Source organism: Macrobrachium nipponense, chromosome 6 (assembly GCF_015104395.2).
Source record: "Macrobrachium nipponense isolate FS-2020 chromosome 6, ASM1510439v2, whole genome shotgun sequence".
Lineage (NCBI taxonomy): Eukaryota > Metazoa > Arthropoda > Malacostraca > Decapoda > Palaemonidae > Macrobrachium > Macrobrachium nipponense.
Genome location: NC_061108.1, coordinates 41,213,700 through 41,231,486, shown reverse-complemented (window position 1 = coordinate 41,231,486; position 17,787 = coordinate 41,213,700). Strand labels below are relative to the sequence as shown.

Here is a 17,787-nt window from a genome sequence, read left to right as displayed (position 1 = left end):
TCCAGTCGTATGGACACCGAAGATATTGTTGGTGTTTTTATGGTTTGTTGGAGGAGGTTACTATACATGTTTTGTTTATGTATCTAGTTCTCTCCCAGGGCAAGGGCATTTGTATTTTATTAGTTCCTTACTAAGTCAGCGGTTAGCCCACAACTGCAAGGAACTTCCCACTTGTAGAGGAGCCGCATGATCCAGCTACCCCTCTCTCAACTAAGTAAGCAGAGCGCCAACCAGAGGCAGTATCTCCTGCAGCATCTCGTTTACTAGGTATGGTATGACAGGCATAAAAGTTCTATGCTTTATTATGTAACCCTCCTGATGAATTAATTTTCTCAGAATGTGTTATCTCCACTACCCTCCACCTTTCAATTTGGAATCAACTGAATAATTGCTTGGTAAGACTAAATAAAAATTATGTTTTATTCATACTTACCAAGAAATTATTTGATTCGAGCCCTCCCTCCTCCTCACAGGCAGAGCTGGCGGCCAAAATCCATTTGAAGAGGTGTGTTGACATCTTACCTGTTTACTGAAGGTGGGTGGTAACTAGTTACCTGCACTAATGATGGCTGCGCCACAGGGAAATTTGAAAGTTAGTCTGCCAGGCATAGAATCCTACAGCTGAATAATTGCTTGGTAAGTATGAATAAAACATATAATTTTATTATAAAAATATCATTTTTGGTTATTTTAGTGTACGTATACAAGTGATATGGTTATTGGCCTGGAAAACATTTTTCAGTATGCCAATGAACACTTGTGGGTGTAGTAAAGTCTTCACTTATGAGAAATGAAGTTGCCCTTAGCTTCAATCAGGACTGACTGTATCAGGGAATGTGTAGTTGGTGGGGTATGAGGCTAAACTCTAGTAAAACAAAAATATTATTGATTAGCAGATCTCATACAGATCTCCCATCCCATCTTCCCCTTCAGGGGAAGCTTTAACTAATCTATGAGCACCTTTTGACTCACATCTAACTATTTAGAAAAATCTAATGAAAGTCTCAGTAAATGTCCCATGAAAGTTGGGTATTGTTCGTAAGGCCTCATAAAGCCCACCCCACTATTCACAGACTCACCTATTCGCAGGTTTTTCTATGGACTGTATATACCCATTATTTGTGGAAAATTTGCCTAATCACTGTATTTTTCACTGAGAAATATTCACAAATTGATTTATTTTCATATAATCTTCATGACCAAATGCACTTTTTATGATAAAACTATTAAGATATTTAGGTATAAGCATTTTTATGGGGTTTATTTATCTATTTATTTTTTTTTTAACAGGCAGTTCTAAGCATTTTTAGGGGGGTTTTAAGTAATCCCAGATATCAGCTATTTGCAGGGGGGTGTGGTACCCATCTGCAAATACAGGGGTATTTATAACAGTGATAAAATCAATGTAATCTGTTTTAGGTCATTTGTACTTCCTTTATTGGAATACTATTCCGGTGTGGATGTCTGGTTCGGCCAGAGATTTATCTGTTAGATAGAGTGGTTTGTGGTGGAAGATTTCTGCTTCCTAATACAGGCAGTCCCCCGGGTTACAACGGGGGTTCCATTCTTGAGACGCGTTGTAAGCCGAAAATCGTCGTAAGCCGGAACATCGTCAAAAATCCTAAGAAAACCTTACTTTTAATGCTTTTGGTGCATTAAAAACTATGTAAACTACATTCTTATTGCATTTTTCATAAAAAAAACCTTCAAATATTGATTATTTAGCATTTTTGGTATCATATTTCTTGTGCCAGATCAACGTTGTAGGCGCCGTAACCCTGGAAATAATTTCTGATGAATATAATTGAAAAGCGCCTTAACCTCGGAACGTCGTAAGCTGAACCCGTCGTAACCCAGCGATTGCCTGTAGCAGTAGTTATTACTTGGACTATCGTTGGATGGTGTCTCTGTTGCCACTTTTTCATATGTTGTATTTCAACAGAGATCTTTCACATTCAAAATTGATGCCTGATCCCCTTTATCTGCAGAGAACAACCAGATTCGCCGAATGGCAGCACTAATATGCAGTAAATGTGTGTCGCAGTCGAACTCCTCAGTTCCAGAGGTCCTTTATTCCTCACACCGTTGGACTATGGAACAGCCTCCCAGAGGATGTTTTGTAGTTGGAACTTCAGAAGTTGAAGTGAAAATACAATGCATTACTGCCCTAATACTTCTTGAATTTTAATATATTTTTATCTATCTATTTATTCATTTATTTTTTATTTTTTAATAAGTGGGATCCTTTGTTTCCGTATTTCCCTTTACTTCCTCTTAATTCTTCCTAATGAACACCTATTTGTTCTGTCTAAGAACCCTAAAGCTACCAAGTCCTCCATGGCCTTTTGTGATACTACTTAGGACTTCACCTACAACTAAATGCCAACAACTTGCTTTTGGTTCTGGCTCTAGGAGTCCATTTCTTTTGACTTTATGTATGATCAAATGGACATACTCCACAGCTGACATGGTGGACAACAATACATTCCAGGCGAGATTTCATAAGGTCAGGGGCATTGGTCTGTCCCTAGCATTCAGGAAGAACCTGTTGGACAGGTACTAAGGAGGGGAATGCAGTCACAATAAACCACATTCACCTCCTTTTTACCTTTGGGACATTTCCCATAGATCCTCAAGCTATTTTTCCTTGGGTTCTGTGGTGGCTGCTCAACAGTCATGAAGTTCACCCAGCTCTTGAGGACAGGTAACATCTCACCTAAGGTGTATGGCTGTAAAAGATAGGGTATGTGGGACTGGCCTCCTACCTTCCCTTTTATACCCTTCTAAGGGGCAGTTAGCAAACTGCCACATGCTGGACGGTGTGCATGCAGGTGTTCTACATGAATGAATGAGTATCTTCACCATAATCTAGCTCTTTCTGGATTAAAAGATGCAACTCCTACTCTCTCTCTAGCAAGGGGAGAGAGGGACTGACAATGAACAGACCAGTTGGGTACCTTCAGCTGTATGGTCCCTGACAATATGAGTTCATCCAAGCCTTTCTTTGAATCAGTGATGCTACATCCCATAATTCAACAGGACCAGAAGTCTGGCAGTTGAACATCACACATGTTCAACAGACCAGAAGCATGGGTCTCCTTCCTTTGCTCTTTCTGGTCAGGAGGAGAGGCTCCAAGTGAGGCGAACTACCAGTCAGTTCAGGGATTTGCTCAGAATCCTCCCACAGGTAAAGTGAATGCACACCAGCTGGATGGAGGGGATTCCTCCCCTTCTGTGGGTAGCCAACTATGCCAATATCCACCTTGTTTTAAGGTAAACAGCCAGCTCCACCTTGCACTGAAGTAAATCCCCTATGTAAAAACCTCATGTTTCACCTACTAAATAATAATAATAATAAGAATAATAATAATAATAATAATAAAATAATAATAATAATAATAATAATAATAATAATAGTAATAATAATAGTAGTGGTAATAATAATAATAATAATAATAATAATAATAGTAATAGTAATAGTAATAATAATAGTAATAATTAATAATAATAAGTAAGTAATAATAATAATAATAATAATAATAATAATATAATAATAGTAGTAATAAATAATAATAATAGTAATAATAATAATAATAATAATAATAGTAATAAGAATAATAATAATAATAATAATAATAATAATAATAATAATATAATAATAATGTTATGAATAATTATCACATCGAACCGTGATCCATTTATATATCAATTCAAGCTACAAATGTCCTTTAATATCTAAATTCACTTTACCTCCCAAATGATATATTTTCATATATGTACCCGAAGGGGAATTTTTTTAATTGATAATAATTTCGTCCCCCCATGGGATCGAACCACCGTCCAAGTGGACGGGGACGAAATCAGGACAGTCAGTGGACGCTATCCAATCAGCCAACAGAGACGCTATAAGTTTCATATCGATCTGACCTTACAAATCACCCTCGATCTGGATGCTTTCGTAATTAGAATCGATATGAAACCCCGTCTACCATGTTGGCCAATTCGAGCGTTTGACAGCACGTAGCTTTTGTTATGAATAATTATCACATCGAAACCGTGATCCATTTATATATCAATTCAAGCTACAAATGTCCTTTAATATCTAAATTCACTTTACCTCCCAAATGATATATTTTCATATATGTACCGAAGGGGAATTTTTTTAATTGATAATAATTTCGTCCCCATGGGATCGAACCACCGTCCAAGTGGACGACGGGGAACGAAATCAGGACAGTCAGTGACGCTATCCAATCAGCCAACAGAGACGCTATAAGTCATATCGATCTGACCTTACAAATCACCCTCGACTCTGGATGCTTTCGTAATTAGAATCGATATGAAAACCACGTCTACCATGTTGGCCAATTCGAGCGTTTGACAGCACGTAGCCTTTTGTTATGAATAAATTATCACATCGAACCGTGATCCATTTATATATCAATTCAAGCTACAAATGTCCTTTAATATAAATTCACTTACCTCCCAAATGATATATTTTCATATAGTACCGAAGGGGAATTTTTTTAATTGATAATAATTTCGTCCCCCCATGGGATCGAACCACGTCCAAGTGGACGGGGACGAATCAGGACAGTCAGTGACGCTATCCAATCAGCCAACAGAGACGCTATAAGTTCATATCGATTCTGACCTTACAAATCACCCTCGATCTGGATGCTTTCGTAATTAGAAACGATATGAAACCCCGTCTACCATGTTGGCCAATTCGAGCGTTTGACAACACGTAGCCTTTTGTTATGAATAATTATCACATCGAACCGTGATCCATTTATATATCAATTCAAGCTACAAATGTCTTTAATATCTAAATTTCACTTTACCTCCCAAATGATATATTTTCATATATGTACCGAAGGGGAAATTTTTTTAATTGATAATAATTTCGTCCCCCCATGGGATCGAACCACCGTCCAAGTGGACGGGGACGAAATCAGGACAGTCAGTGACGCTATCCAATCAGCCAACAGAGACGCTATAAGTTCATATCGATTCTGACCTTACAAATCACCCTCGATCTGGATGATTTCGTAATTAGAATCGATATGAAACCCCGTCTACCATGTTGGCCAATTCGAGCGTTTGACAGCACGTAGCCTTTTGTTATGAATAATTATCACATCGAACCGTGATCCATTTATATATCAATTCAAGCTACAAATGTCCTTTAATATCTAAATTCACTTTACCTCCCAAATGATATATTTTCATATATGTACCGAAGGGGAATTTTTTAATTGATAATAATTTCGTAACCCCCATGGGATCGAACCACCGTCCAAGTGGACGGGGACGAAATCAGGACAGTCAGTGACGCTATCCAATCAGCCAAACAGAGACGCTATAAGTTCATATCGATTCTGACCTTACAAATCACCCTCGATCTGGATGCTTTCGTAATTAGAATCGATATGAAACCCGTCTACCATGTGGCCATTCGAGCGTTTGACAGCACGTAGCCTTTTGTTATGAATAATTATCACATCGAACCGTGATCCATTTATATATCAATTCAAGCTACAAATGTCCTTTAATATCTAAATTCACTTTACCTCCCAAATGATATATTTTCTATATGTACCGAAGGGGAATTTTTTTAATTGATAATAATTTCGTCCCCCCATGGGATCGAACCACCGTCCAAGTGGACGGGGACGAAATCAGGACAGTCAGTGACGCTATCCAATCAGCCAACAGAGACGCTATAAGTTCATATCGATTCTGACCTTACAAATCACCCTCGATCTGGATGCTTTCGTAATTAGAATCGATATGAAACCCCGTCTACCATGTTGGCCAATTCGAGCGTTTGACAGCACGTAGCTTTTGTTATGAATAATTATCACATCGAACCGTGATCCATTTATATATCAATTCAAGCTACAAATGTCCTTTAATATCTAAATTCACTTTACCTCCCAAATGATCCATTTCATATATGTACCGAAGGGGATTTTTTTTAATTGATAATAATTTCGTCCCCCCATGGGATCGAACCACCGTCAAGTGGACGGGGACGAAATCAGGACAGTCAGTGACGCTATCCAATCAGCCAACAGAGCCGCTATAAGTTCATATCGATTCTGACTTACAATCACCTATCGATCGGATTCGATCTGACCTTAAAATCACCCTCGATCTGGAGGCTGTCAAACGCTCGAATTGGCCAACATGGTAGACGGGGTTTCATATCGATTCTAATTACGAAAGCATCCAGATCGAGGGTGATTTGTAAGGTCAGAATCGATATGAACTTATAGCGTCTCTGTTGGCTGATTGGATAGCGTCACTGACTGTCCTGATTTCGTCCCCGTCCACTTGGACGGTGGTTCGATCCCATGGGGGACGAAATTATTATCAATTAAAAAATTCCCCTTCGGTACATATATGAAAATATATCATTTGGGAGGTAAAGTGGGAATTTAGATATTAAAGGACATTTGTAGCTGAATTGATATATAAATGGATCACGGTTCGATGTGATAATTATTCATAACAAAAGGCTACGTGCTTTCAAACGCTCGAATTGGCCAACATGGTAGACGGGGTTTCATATCGATTCTAATTACGAAAGCATCCAGATCGAGGGTGATTTGTAAGGTCAGAATCGATATGAACTTATAGCGTCTCTGTTGGCTGATTGGATAGCGTCACTGACTGTCCTGATTTCGTCCCCGTCCACCTTGAGGGACGGTGGTTCGATCCCATGGGGGGACGGAAAATTAGTTATCAATTAAAAAAAAACTTCCCCTTCGGTAACATACTATGAAAATAGAATCATTTGGGAGGTTAAAGTGAATTCTTTAGATATTAAAGGACATTGGTAGGGCTTGCATTGATATATTAAAATGGATCCACGGTTTCGATGTTGATAATTATTCAATAAAAAAAGGCAAAAGGTTAACGTTGCTGTCAAACGACTCGAATTGGCCAACATGGTAGACGGGGTTTCATAATCGATTATAATTTACGAAAGCATCCAAGATTCGGGAGGGTGGAGTTTGTTAAGGTCCAGAATCGATTATGAAAACCTTATAGCGTCCTATGTTGGCTGAGTTGGATTAGCGTCACTGACCTGTGTCCTAGATTTCGTCCACCCCGGTCCACTTGGACGGTGGTTCGATACCCAATTGGGGGACGGAAAATTATTATCCAATTTAAAAAAAATTCCCCATTCGTGGTTTACATATATGAAAAATAAAATATTTCATTTGGGAGGGTAAAAGTGTGGAATTTAGACATTAAAGGGACATTTGTAGCTTGAATTGATAATATAAAATGGATCACCGGTTCGAATGTTGATAATTATTCAATTAACAAATAAAAGGCTACCGTGCTGTCAAACGCTCGAATTGGCCAACATGGTAGACGGGGTTTTAATATTTCGATTCAATTACGAAAGCATTGCCAGATCAAGGGTTGATCTGTAAAGTCAGAATCCGATATGAACTTATAGCGTCCTGTTGGCTGATTGGATAGCGGCATTGGGACTGTCCTTATTTGCGTCCAACGGTCCACTTGGACGTGGTGGTTTCGATCCCAATGGGGGGACGAAATTTATATCAATTAAAAAAATTCCCCTCCGGTAACATTAATGAAAATATATCATTTGGGAGTAAGTGAAATCCTAGATATTTTAAAGGACATTTGTTAGGGCTTGAATTGAATATACTAAATTCGGATCAACGGTCCCCGAGGATTATATTATTCATAACAAAAGGCTACGTTGCTGTCAAACGCTTTCGAATTGGCCAACCATGTATAAGCGGGGTTTCATCCACGATTTAATTACGAAAGGCATCCAGGGGGATTCGAGGGTGATTTGTTTAAGGTTCCCAGAATCGGGGAATGGAAACTTATTAGCGTTCTCTGGGCTGATGAAATAGCGTCCACTGACTGTCAATTGAAAAAAATTTTTCCCCGTTCACTTGGAACCGGTGGTTCGCAATCCATGGGGGGACGAAAATTAAAATTATCAATTAAAAAAACATTCCCCTTTCGGGTACATTATATGGAAAATAAACTCCTTTGGGAGGGTTAAACTTTGAATGTTAGATATTAAAGGACATGTTGTAGCTTGAATTGATATATAAATGGATCACGGGTCTTTCGATGTGGATAAATTATTCATAACAAAAAGGCTTACGTGGCTGTCAAAAACGTATCGAATGGCCAACATGGTTAGACGGGGGTTTCATATCGATTCTAATTACGAAAGCAATCCAGATCGAGGGTGATTTGTAAGGTCAGAATCAGATATTGAACTTATAGCGACTTGTTGGCTGGGATTGGATTAGCGGTCACCTGACTGTCCTGATTTTCGTCCCCGTCCACTTGGGACCGGTGGTTCGGATCCCATGGGGGACGAAAATTATTATCAATTGAAAAAATTCCCCTTCGGTACATATATGAAAACTATATCCATTTTGGGGAGGTTTAAAGTGAATCTTAGATATTAAAGGACATTTTGTAGCTTGGAATTGAGAAAGAATAATAAATAATAATAAGAATAATCAATAATAATAATGGAGGTTTGGAACAGAAAAATGCGCCTTAGTCAACATACAAAAAGGCAAAAGTAACGAGAACTGAAGGGATAAAGCTACCAGATGGGAGCAACATCAAACACATAGATGAGACAGGATACAAATACCTGGGTAATACTGGAAGGAAGGGATATAAAACACCAAGAGATGAAGGACACGATCAGTAAAGAATATATGCAGAGACTCAAACATACTCAAGTCAAAACTCAACGCCGGAAATATGATAAAAGCCATAAAAACATGGGCAGTGCCAGTAATCAGATACAGCGCAGGAATAGTGGAATGGATGAAGGCAGAACTCCGCACCATAGATCAGAAAACCAGGAAACATACGACAATACACAAAGCACTACACCCAAGAGCAAATACGGACAGACTATACATAACACGTAAGGAAGGAGGGAGAGGACTACTAAGTATAGAGGACTGCGTCAACATCGAGAACAGAGCACTGGGGCAATATCTGAAAACCAGTGAAGACGAGTGGCTAAAGAGTGCATGGGAAGAAGGACTAATAAAAGTAGACGAAGACCCAGAAATATACAAAGACAAGAGAACGACAGACAGAACAGAGGACTGGCACAACAAACCAATGCACGGACAATACATGAGACAGGTTAAAGAACTAGCCAGCGATAACACATGGCAATGGCTACAGAGGGGAGAGCTAAAGAAGGAAACTGAAGGAATGATAACAGCGGCACAAGATCAGGCCCTAAGAACCAGATATGTTCAAAGAACGATAGACGGAAATAACATCTTCTCCCATATGTTAGGAAGTGCAATACGAAAAATGAAACCATAAACCACATAGCAAGCGAAATGCCCGGCACTTGCACAGAACCAGTACAAAAAGAGGCATAATTCAGTGGCAAAAGCCCTCCACTGGAGCCTGTGCAAGAAACATCAGCTACCTTGCAGTAATAAGTGGTACGAGCACCAACCTGAGGGAGTGATAGAAAACGATCACGCAAAGATCCTGTGGGACTATGGTATCAGACCAGACGTGACGTTGATTGACAAAGTCAAGAAGAAAGTATCACTCATTGATGTCGCAATACCATGGGACACCAGAGAAAGAGAGGGAAAAAATGGATAAGTATCAAGATCTGAAAATAGAAATAAGAAGGATATGGGATATGCCAGTGGAAATCGTACCCATAATCATAGGAGCACTAGGCACGATCCCAAGATCCCTGAAAAGGAATCTAGAAAAACTAGAGGCTGAAGTAGCTCCAGGACTCATGCAGAAGAGTGGGATCCTAGAAACGGCACACATAGTAAGAAAAGTGATGGACTCCTCAGGAGGCAGGATGCAACCTGGAACCCCACACTATAAATACCACCCAGTCGAATTGGAGGACTGAGATAGAGCAAAAAAAAAAAAAAAAATATAATAATAATAATAATAATAATAATAATAATAATAATAATAATAATAATAATAATAATAATAATAATAATAATAATAATAAGGCTAATGTAAAGAAATGGGTTTGTGATGAATATATATAACTCACGATTTCTTAAAAAACCTGTTTGTTAAAAGAATCAATTAAACTGGTAAGCATAATAAATCAGGAGTAACTAGATGAAAAATTAAACAGCTAGTTAACTGTTACAAAAGACAAGAGACTAACTTAACAACTATAGCATCAGGATCCTCAATGGCTGGGTTGATATAGCATGGAGGAAACTCTTGAAACTCAATAATTTGCCGTGATTCTTGTTTGGTGCTGTTTGGATTCTTGACAAGACGACTTTTCACTTGAAGATCATCAGCATTTTCAGTAGGCCCAAGTTCAATCACTTCCTCATCCATCAATTCACACTTTATGGGCAAATCTGAAATGGTTGTTTCCACTGAATGTAAAATCACATAAAAATGACAAATTTTAGAGTCAATTTGTATTTTTCCTAGCTAAAAAATCTGAGGTCTTAACAATAGAATATTTCCAAGTGCAGCTGGTAAACCGGTTAATACAATCGGAGATTGTAAGTAAGGAATCTGTGAGATCTGGCAACGCCTGCGTATACAAGGTGAGATCTGGTTGAAGACCGCGTCTCACCCTGTGATACCCAGTCTTTTCCCAACCCAGGAATAACAAAAAAACATTAATAGAGGGGCGGCTAGAGGTGGGCAGTATGTGTTAAGACCTCAGGTTTGTTAGCTATGAAAAATACAAATTGATTCTAAAATTTGTCATTTGTTCATATGCGGAACAAATATCTATATGCTCATGGGCATTTGTCTACCTCCTTTAGAACTCCTCTCGTTCTAAGGGGTGGTCAGGTGGGTTAACTCCTAGCTAGTTTAGGATGTCTATACCTCCCTCCGAGTATAAGGCTATCCTATTAAAACCTTTGGTCTTAATAGGATAGCCTTATACTCGGAGGGAGATATAGACATCCTAAACTAGCTAGGAGTTAACCCACCTGACCACCCCTTAGAACGAGAGGAGTTCTAAAGGAGGTAGACAAATGCCCATGAGCATATAGATAAACCAATATCTACAACTCAATCATCTGGGTTACAATACAATGATATATGAACAGGTTCATTGCATTTAAGGGACTAAAGAAAATTCACTGTTCAAAAACAAACCATATGATCACAGAGGTCTGTTATTACTCTAGACCTTCCCTTGGCAGAAGATGAAGTATATGCTACTGAATAGAAGGTTTGATATTCATAAATACATTCAACCAACAGACTATCAGTATGGCTACCGAACTCACCTGTATCAGACCAGTCCAGCATGTGACGCATCTACTCCTCAACCTGCCTGAAGGAAGAATGGAAATAAGAGAAAGAAAGAGACCAGCCCCCTCACTCATTCTCTCTTTCACAAAATCACCATAGGTAAGATACAAACTGTCCGGTCAAGGACAAGGATGAGTTAAACCACTTGTTGGGCAGCCACCACAGGATCTAGGGAAAACATGTCCATATACCTGTGGGCAACATCTCTCAAATAAAGAGGTGAACATGGATTGTTGTAAACAAGTCCCAGAGTTCAAAACTCTACGAATAGTGAAATTTTTCTTGAAAGCCAGAGAGGAACTTATACCTGTGATGTCAAGTGCTCTTGTCTGCACAGACTTGGTGGCAGAACCATCAATAGACAAATAAGCCTGCTCGATTGCCTCATGAATCCAGAAAGAAATGGTATTCTTGAAAACCTCTTTCTTTGCTCGCCCTGTACTAACAAAAAGCCTATGACATCCCGGCCTAAAGTGTCGAGTCCTTTTGAGATAACAACGTAAGGATCTCACAGGACACTATAAGAGCTCTTGCGGATCATTATCTACAAAGTCATTCAAAGATGGTATGGAAAAGGAAGCAAATCTGTCGTAATGTACCGAGGGATCCTGGGTCTTGACCACGAATTCTGGGACAAATTCGAAAGTCACCGACCCCTACAAGAGCTCTTGCGGATCATTATCTACAAAGTCATTCAAAGATGGTATGGAAAAGGATGCAAATCTGTCGTTATGTACCGAGGGATTCTGGGTCTTGACCACGAATTCTGGGACAAATTCGAAAGTCACCGACCCCCAACCCCTGGTATGTTTCACATCATAACTAAGGCCATGAAGCTCTCCTACCCTCTTTGAGGAAGCCAAAGCTTAAAGAAAAACTATCTTCAGCATTAAGTTTTTGTCCGAGGAACACCGTAAGGGTTCGTAAGGATCTCTAGTGAAACTCTTAAGGACAAGTGAAACATCCCATGCAGGAGGCATAAGTTCCCTTGGAGAACAGGTCTGCTCAAAACCTTTGAACAATAAAGAGATCTCCCAAGATGCGGAGATATCTACACCTCTCAGGCATAACACCAAGGCCAAAGCTGATCTGTAGCCTCTGATAGCAGAAATAGAAAGACCTTTCTCATTTCCGAGAAAGACCAAAAATCTGGTATGTGCTGAATAGAAGTTTTGAGTGGAGAGAAAGCCTGTCGACGACACCAATCACAGTATATTGCCCAATTCCCTTGGTAGACTGCAGCTGAGGACTTCCTGAGATGGCTGGACATATGCTTTGTTGTCTCCTGAGAAAATCCTCTTGCCGAGGCTATCAAGTATCTCCACTGAGTGGTGGAATCTTTCGACGTGAAGGCACTAATGTTATCTTGAAGTTTCGAGCTCTTATCACCCTGTTCAGGCTTACACATCTAAGTTGTCCCAAGGATGTTGAAAGGCATTCTCTGCTAGTGCTAGGGGGATCCGGAATCACCGAGCAATAGACCTCTAGCTTCTTCTTGTAGCTGGTTGCAAAGAGGTCTAACATAGGCCTTCTCCACAATTGAAAAAGTCTATCAGCCACAACCTGAAGTAGAGACCACTCCGTGCCTAGAATTTGGTTCTGACAGCTCAACTTGTCTGCGACCACGTTCTTTTTGCCTGGAATGTATCTTGCTGAGAGTTCCACCAAGTTGTCAATTGCCCATTGATGTAATTCGACTGTCAAAGAGTGGGGCTGGCGAGATACCAGGCCCCCTTGTTTGTTCACATAGGTTACCATCGTGGAGTTGTCCGACATCAAAACCACAGAGTGACCCTTTACCTTTTCCCAAAACTCTCCAATGTTCCCTCTTCCTGTAAAACAGCTTTCACTGAGCCTTAGGCCAAGCAAAACACTCAGGACAAGGATTCGTTACAGTACAAAAGTTAGCTCTGCACCTACTGCAAGTGTTGTGCGGGTCCATTACCACAGACGCTAAAAACCTCCAGCAAGGAAATCCTCAGACGCCTGGACATATACGTTGGCGAGGACGAGTAGTTTCAGAGGAAGTCATAATCCTAAACTCAAATACTCAATCACACTGGACAGAGGGAACACGGGCAAAACACAACCGGCTTGGAAGGAAAGCAAAGCATAAGCGTCTACTCTCTAAGGAGGTTAGGAAAAGACTGGGTATCACAAGGTGAGACGCGGTCTTCAACCAGATCTCACCTTGTATACGTAGGTATTGCCAGATCTCACAGATTCCTTGCTTACAATCTCCGATTGTTTTAACTGGTTTACCAACTGCACTTGGAAATATCTTATTGTTAAGACCGAAGGTTTGTTCCGCATATGAACAATCTTTGTGCTATACTGACCATAGTTGTCCATATAAACACTATTATAATGCTAATGAGGTCAAAGCTGAAATGTAGCTTAAAATTAATTTGATTTATATGATTTATACAATTCTAACTATGTAGTATAACTGAAAGCATCGCATTCTCTCCCTTACTGGCATCACAAATTTTATGCTTGTAAAGCAATCCATGGAATACTGCTTTCAAAAAGTCTAAGGAAAAAGCAAATACTTATGGTTTTACATCAATGAAAAAATAAACTGTACAATATTTAAACCAGATTTTGTGAAGTACAGTTATCTCTCATCTATACTAGTGGGGGTTAGGTTCCAGAGCCATCCACGATAGGCAAAAATCCGTGAAGTAGCGACCTTATATTTATTTTATCATTTAACATATATTCTAAGACTTTATCAACCATTCCCCCACACTTATAAAGCTTTCCAACACTGATATTAACCTTTCCCACTCTTAAAAACACTTCCTATGCTCTTAAACTCCTTTTACACTCTTAAGCATAGGTCATTTTAACAAATAAAACTCTATATGGGTATTCACCACTGAGTTACTACAACTTGAATAAAGATGGTCATGAATTGACTTTGCAGTGCTGATGATGATGAGATGAATGTACTGCACAACCAAGAGCATTACGTACAGCGCTTCTGAAGGCACCACTTCATCAGGTGGTGCAATATCTTCACCCTGGTCCGTAACATTTGTTTCCACTAAAGGCATACGCGTAACTGGTGTCTTCTTCCGAGTGAGGAACATAGTTATGGGGAATTACTGGTACTCCTTTTCTTCTGGGCAAGAAGGTTTTTATAAACTGAAATGCCGCCCTTGAATGCATTCAAGAACTGCAACGATGAAGCATCGAGGGTCCCATTGTTGAGCCACTTACTGAATGTCTTTAGCCATTCTGACCATGGTTGTCCATGGTTGTGAGGCGATCGAGTGTTAGGCCAGCTTCCTCTTCTTCTTCAACCACTAACTCCTCGTTCTTCTTCCTCTTCTTCGCTTGTTGACTTCATCATCTCCGTCTGGTCTTCATACATCAACAGTTGTAAGTGGTCCATCGATCAGGTCATTTATGTCATCAGGCGTCATATCACTGAAGCCACTGCCTCTCAGTAGCTTTGCCAGCTTCATGGCTTTATCTACTGCACGGTGTGATGGACTTCATCAGGAGAGAATCCCTTATAATCGTGGACCACTACTGGCCATAAATTTTTCCAGCTGGCATTTAAATTTTCATTCTTCATCTCCTTTATGACCATCTGAATATTTAGGAGACATAATGCAATGGTGTAGTCAAGCCAGTATGCCTTTAGTGAGAAATCTTCATCAGAGTCCAAAGCTTCAATGGCAAGAACTCTATCTGCATGCCATCGTACGACAGATCAACAGCATGGTCTCCAGCATTGTCCATGATCAGAGGCACTTTGAATTCAAGGTCTTTCTCTGCCAGATAAAGATTGACATCCAGGACAAAGCACTGGTGGAGACAATCTTGCGTTAGGAGTTTTGTGATCCAGGCCTTGGGTTCTTTACTTATAAATAAGCCCTGGCTTTATCATAAAGTCTGCAGCATTCCCATACATAATCAAAGTTACATAGATGGTCTTTTTTCGCTTTAAATCCAGGGGCTTTGGCTTCATCCTTCATAATAAAAGTGGAGCATTCGTTTTCAAAACAAGCCTGTTTCAACCACATTAAAAAATTTATTGGGCTTATAATCCCCTTCCTCGATAATGGTTTTGAAAGTGTTGTTCACGTATGCTCCAGCTTTATCTGCAGAGGCAGCTTTTCCATGCAGAGAAACACTCTAAATACAGTTTTTGAAACTTGTCAAAATAGCCCTTGGTTTATCAAATGTGGTTGGTCTGGTGGGAGAAGCACTCAATGGTCCTGCCTCTGCATCATCGTTGTCGTCCACATCCTCGTCACTGTCGTGAACGTCAAAGCTTTCAGCAAAAGTTTCGTAAAGCCTCTTGGCCTTCGTGTGGAAGGTGTTGCAGTCACTAATCCACAGGGCCAATGCAGACTACATCCTCACAATGGCCTTATTGTGACATCCTTATATTTTTTTCGTCCTTCTTTATGTAGCAAACCAAAGTTTCATTGATCGCATAATGATGGCCTACAGCCACGTAGCTTCTCTTTTCCTTTAGCATGTCAAGGCATGTCAAGGAGTTCTACCTTTCCTGCCATGGTAACCATCTTCCTCTGGCACTTGGGTTCAGTAGCAGAGGCCTTAGATGGTACAGAATGTTTAGGCAGCACTGTCAAACTTTAAATAAATTCAATATCTTATGAAAATCTCACAAAAACACAACAAAGCAGAGCAACACTACATGAAGTGATCAGACATTGATGTGAAATGGACAAGGTGAGAATCTGCTACACAAGAGGTAAAGAAGACTGATGCTACATTGCTGAGCCAAACAGTGTCCAGGATACAGTGAACCCCTGTATTTGTGGGGGATATGTACCAGATCCCCGTGAATAGCTAGAATTCACGATTACTTACAATCCAACTCTAAAAATGCTTATAACTGCCTATCTTGAAAGTTCAAATACCAAACGCATACTTAAAGTATCATCCTACATTAAATATACCTTGTATTATTATTCTATTAACTGTATTCATCTTTGAAATTATATTACTAATATGATTTCAAAGTCATCTTAAACATTTTACCATTAGAAATATATACAAACAGCCAATAACAGAGAGAGAGAGAGAGAGAGAGAGAGAGAGAGAGAGAGAGAGAGAGAGAGAGAGAGAGAGAGAGAGAGAGACCATTGAATGGGCAACATCAAATATTTGACTATCAAGAGTGAAATTATTTAAGAATTATTTCTGAGACATAGAGAACATGTAATATGAGAGAGAGAGAGAGAGAGAGAGAGAGAAAGAGAGAGAGAATAACTCCTTACAATATGAAAAGATTGAAATTAACCTCTACGTATGGGCAACACTGCTTCCCCTCTGCCATACGTATATCTTTTCCAGAGAGAGAGAGAGAGAGAGAGAGAGAGAGAGAGAGAGAGAGAGAGAGAGAGAGAGAGAGAGAGAGAGAGAGAGAGAAGAAGGAAGAAATAGAAATAAGATGATCAGGCATTGGCAACAAGTTCGACCCACGGTCACTTTCTGTCAAGTAATGTGACATTTCTGATGGGCCGCCCAACCTCTCCCTCGCTTCACAACATAAGCAAAAGACAGGGATAAAATCTGTTCTTTAATATTTTCTAATAAATTATAGAAATCCATAAATATTGTAATAACAGTTTATTATTATTACTCAGTCTTACTAATATTTGAAAATTAGTACAGAAAGTCCCCGGTTAACGGCAGACTAGGTTAATGACGATTGGGTTTCATGGCGTTTGTCTATCATAAAATTATCAGCGATTTATGGCACCAAGTCCTGGTTATAAGCACCATTAACCGGATATTGGCGCCACAAATCAACAAGTTTCAGTTAATGGCAGTCTTCGCTTATCAGCACCCTGCCAAGAACAGAAACCCCACTAATAACTGACAACTGCCTGTACTTATTATGTATTAGGTGAATCATTTATTTATCATACAAAAGAGGAGAGAGAGAGAGAGAGAGAGAGAGAGAGAGAGAGAGAGAGAGAGAGAGAGAGAGAGAGAGAGAGAGAGAGAGAGAGAGAGAGAATATGACAAATTTTCTAAGACAATTTGTAATTTTCATAGCTAAAACCTGAGGTCTTAACAATAGGATAATTTTCTAGCGCCTGGCTGGATCTGGTTAAACAATTGGAGATTGAAAAGCAAGGAATCTGTGAGATCTGGCGACGCATGCGTATACTGGATGAAAACTGGTCAAAGACCGCGCACCACTCCTATCGCGTTTAGTCTTTTTCTTAACTGCCTGGGTGAGAGACACAGTTGCTTACTCTCCGCCATCCCGGTTGTTTGCCCGTTTTCACTCTTTTGCTTGTCTGCGTGTGTGCTTCGCTCTTTTGCTTGTCTGTGTGTGTGCTTCACTCTTTTGCTTGTCTGTGTGTGTGTGCTTGTGTTATTATGGCTTCCTCTGCGTCTTCTCTGCCTCGCCAACGTATGTGCCCTGGGACTCAAGGTTTCCCATGTTCTCGTTTCCTG

The 17,787-nt window shown here is 39.8% G+C and overlaps 1 protein-coding gene across 3 annotated transcripts in view; it reads right to left on the bottom strand.

Annotated features, from left to right (window-relative positions):
- Positions 1-17,787, bottom strand: part of LOC135216746 (zinc finger protein 91-like) — a 70,322-nt gene that overhangs the window by 16,952 nt on the left and 35,583 nt on the right. For all 3 annotated transcript variants that reach the window (XM_064252220.1, XM_064252218.1, XM_064252219.1), the window contains exon 4: positions 10,208-10,412. In XM_064252220.1, the coding sequence (XP_064108290.1) occupies positions 10,208-10,412 (205 nt within the window). The remainder of the gene's footprint in view (positions 1-10,207; positions 10,413-17,787) is intronic.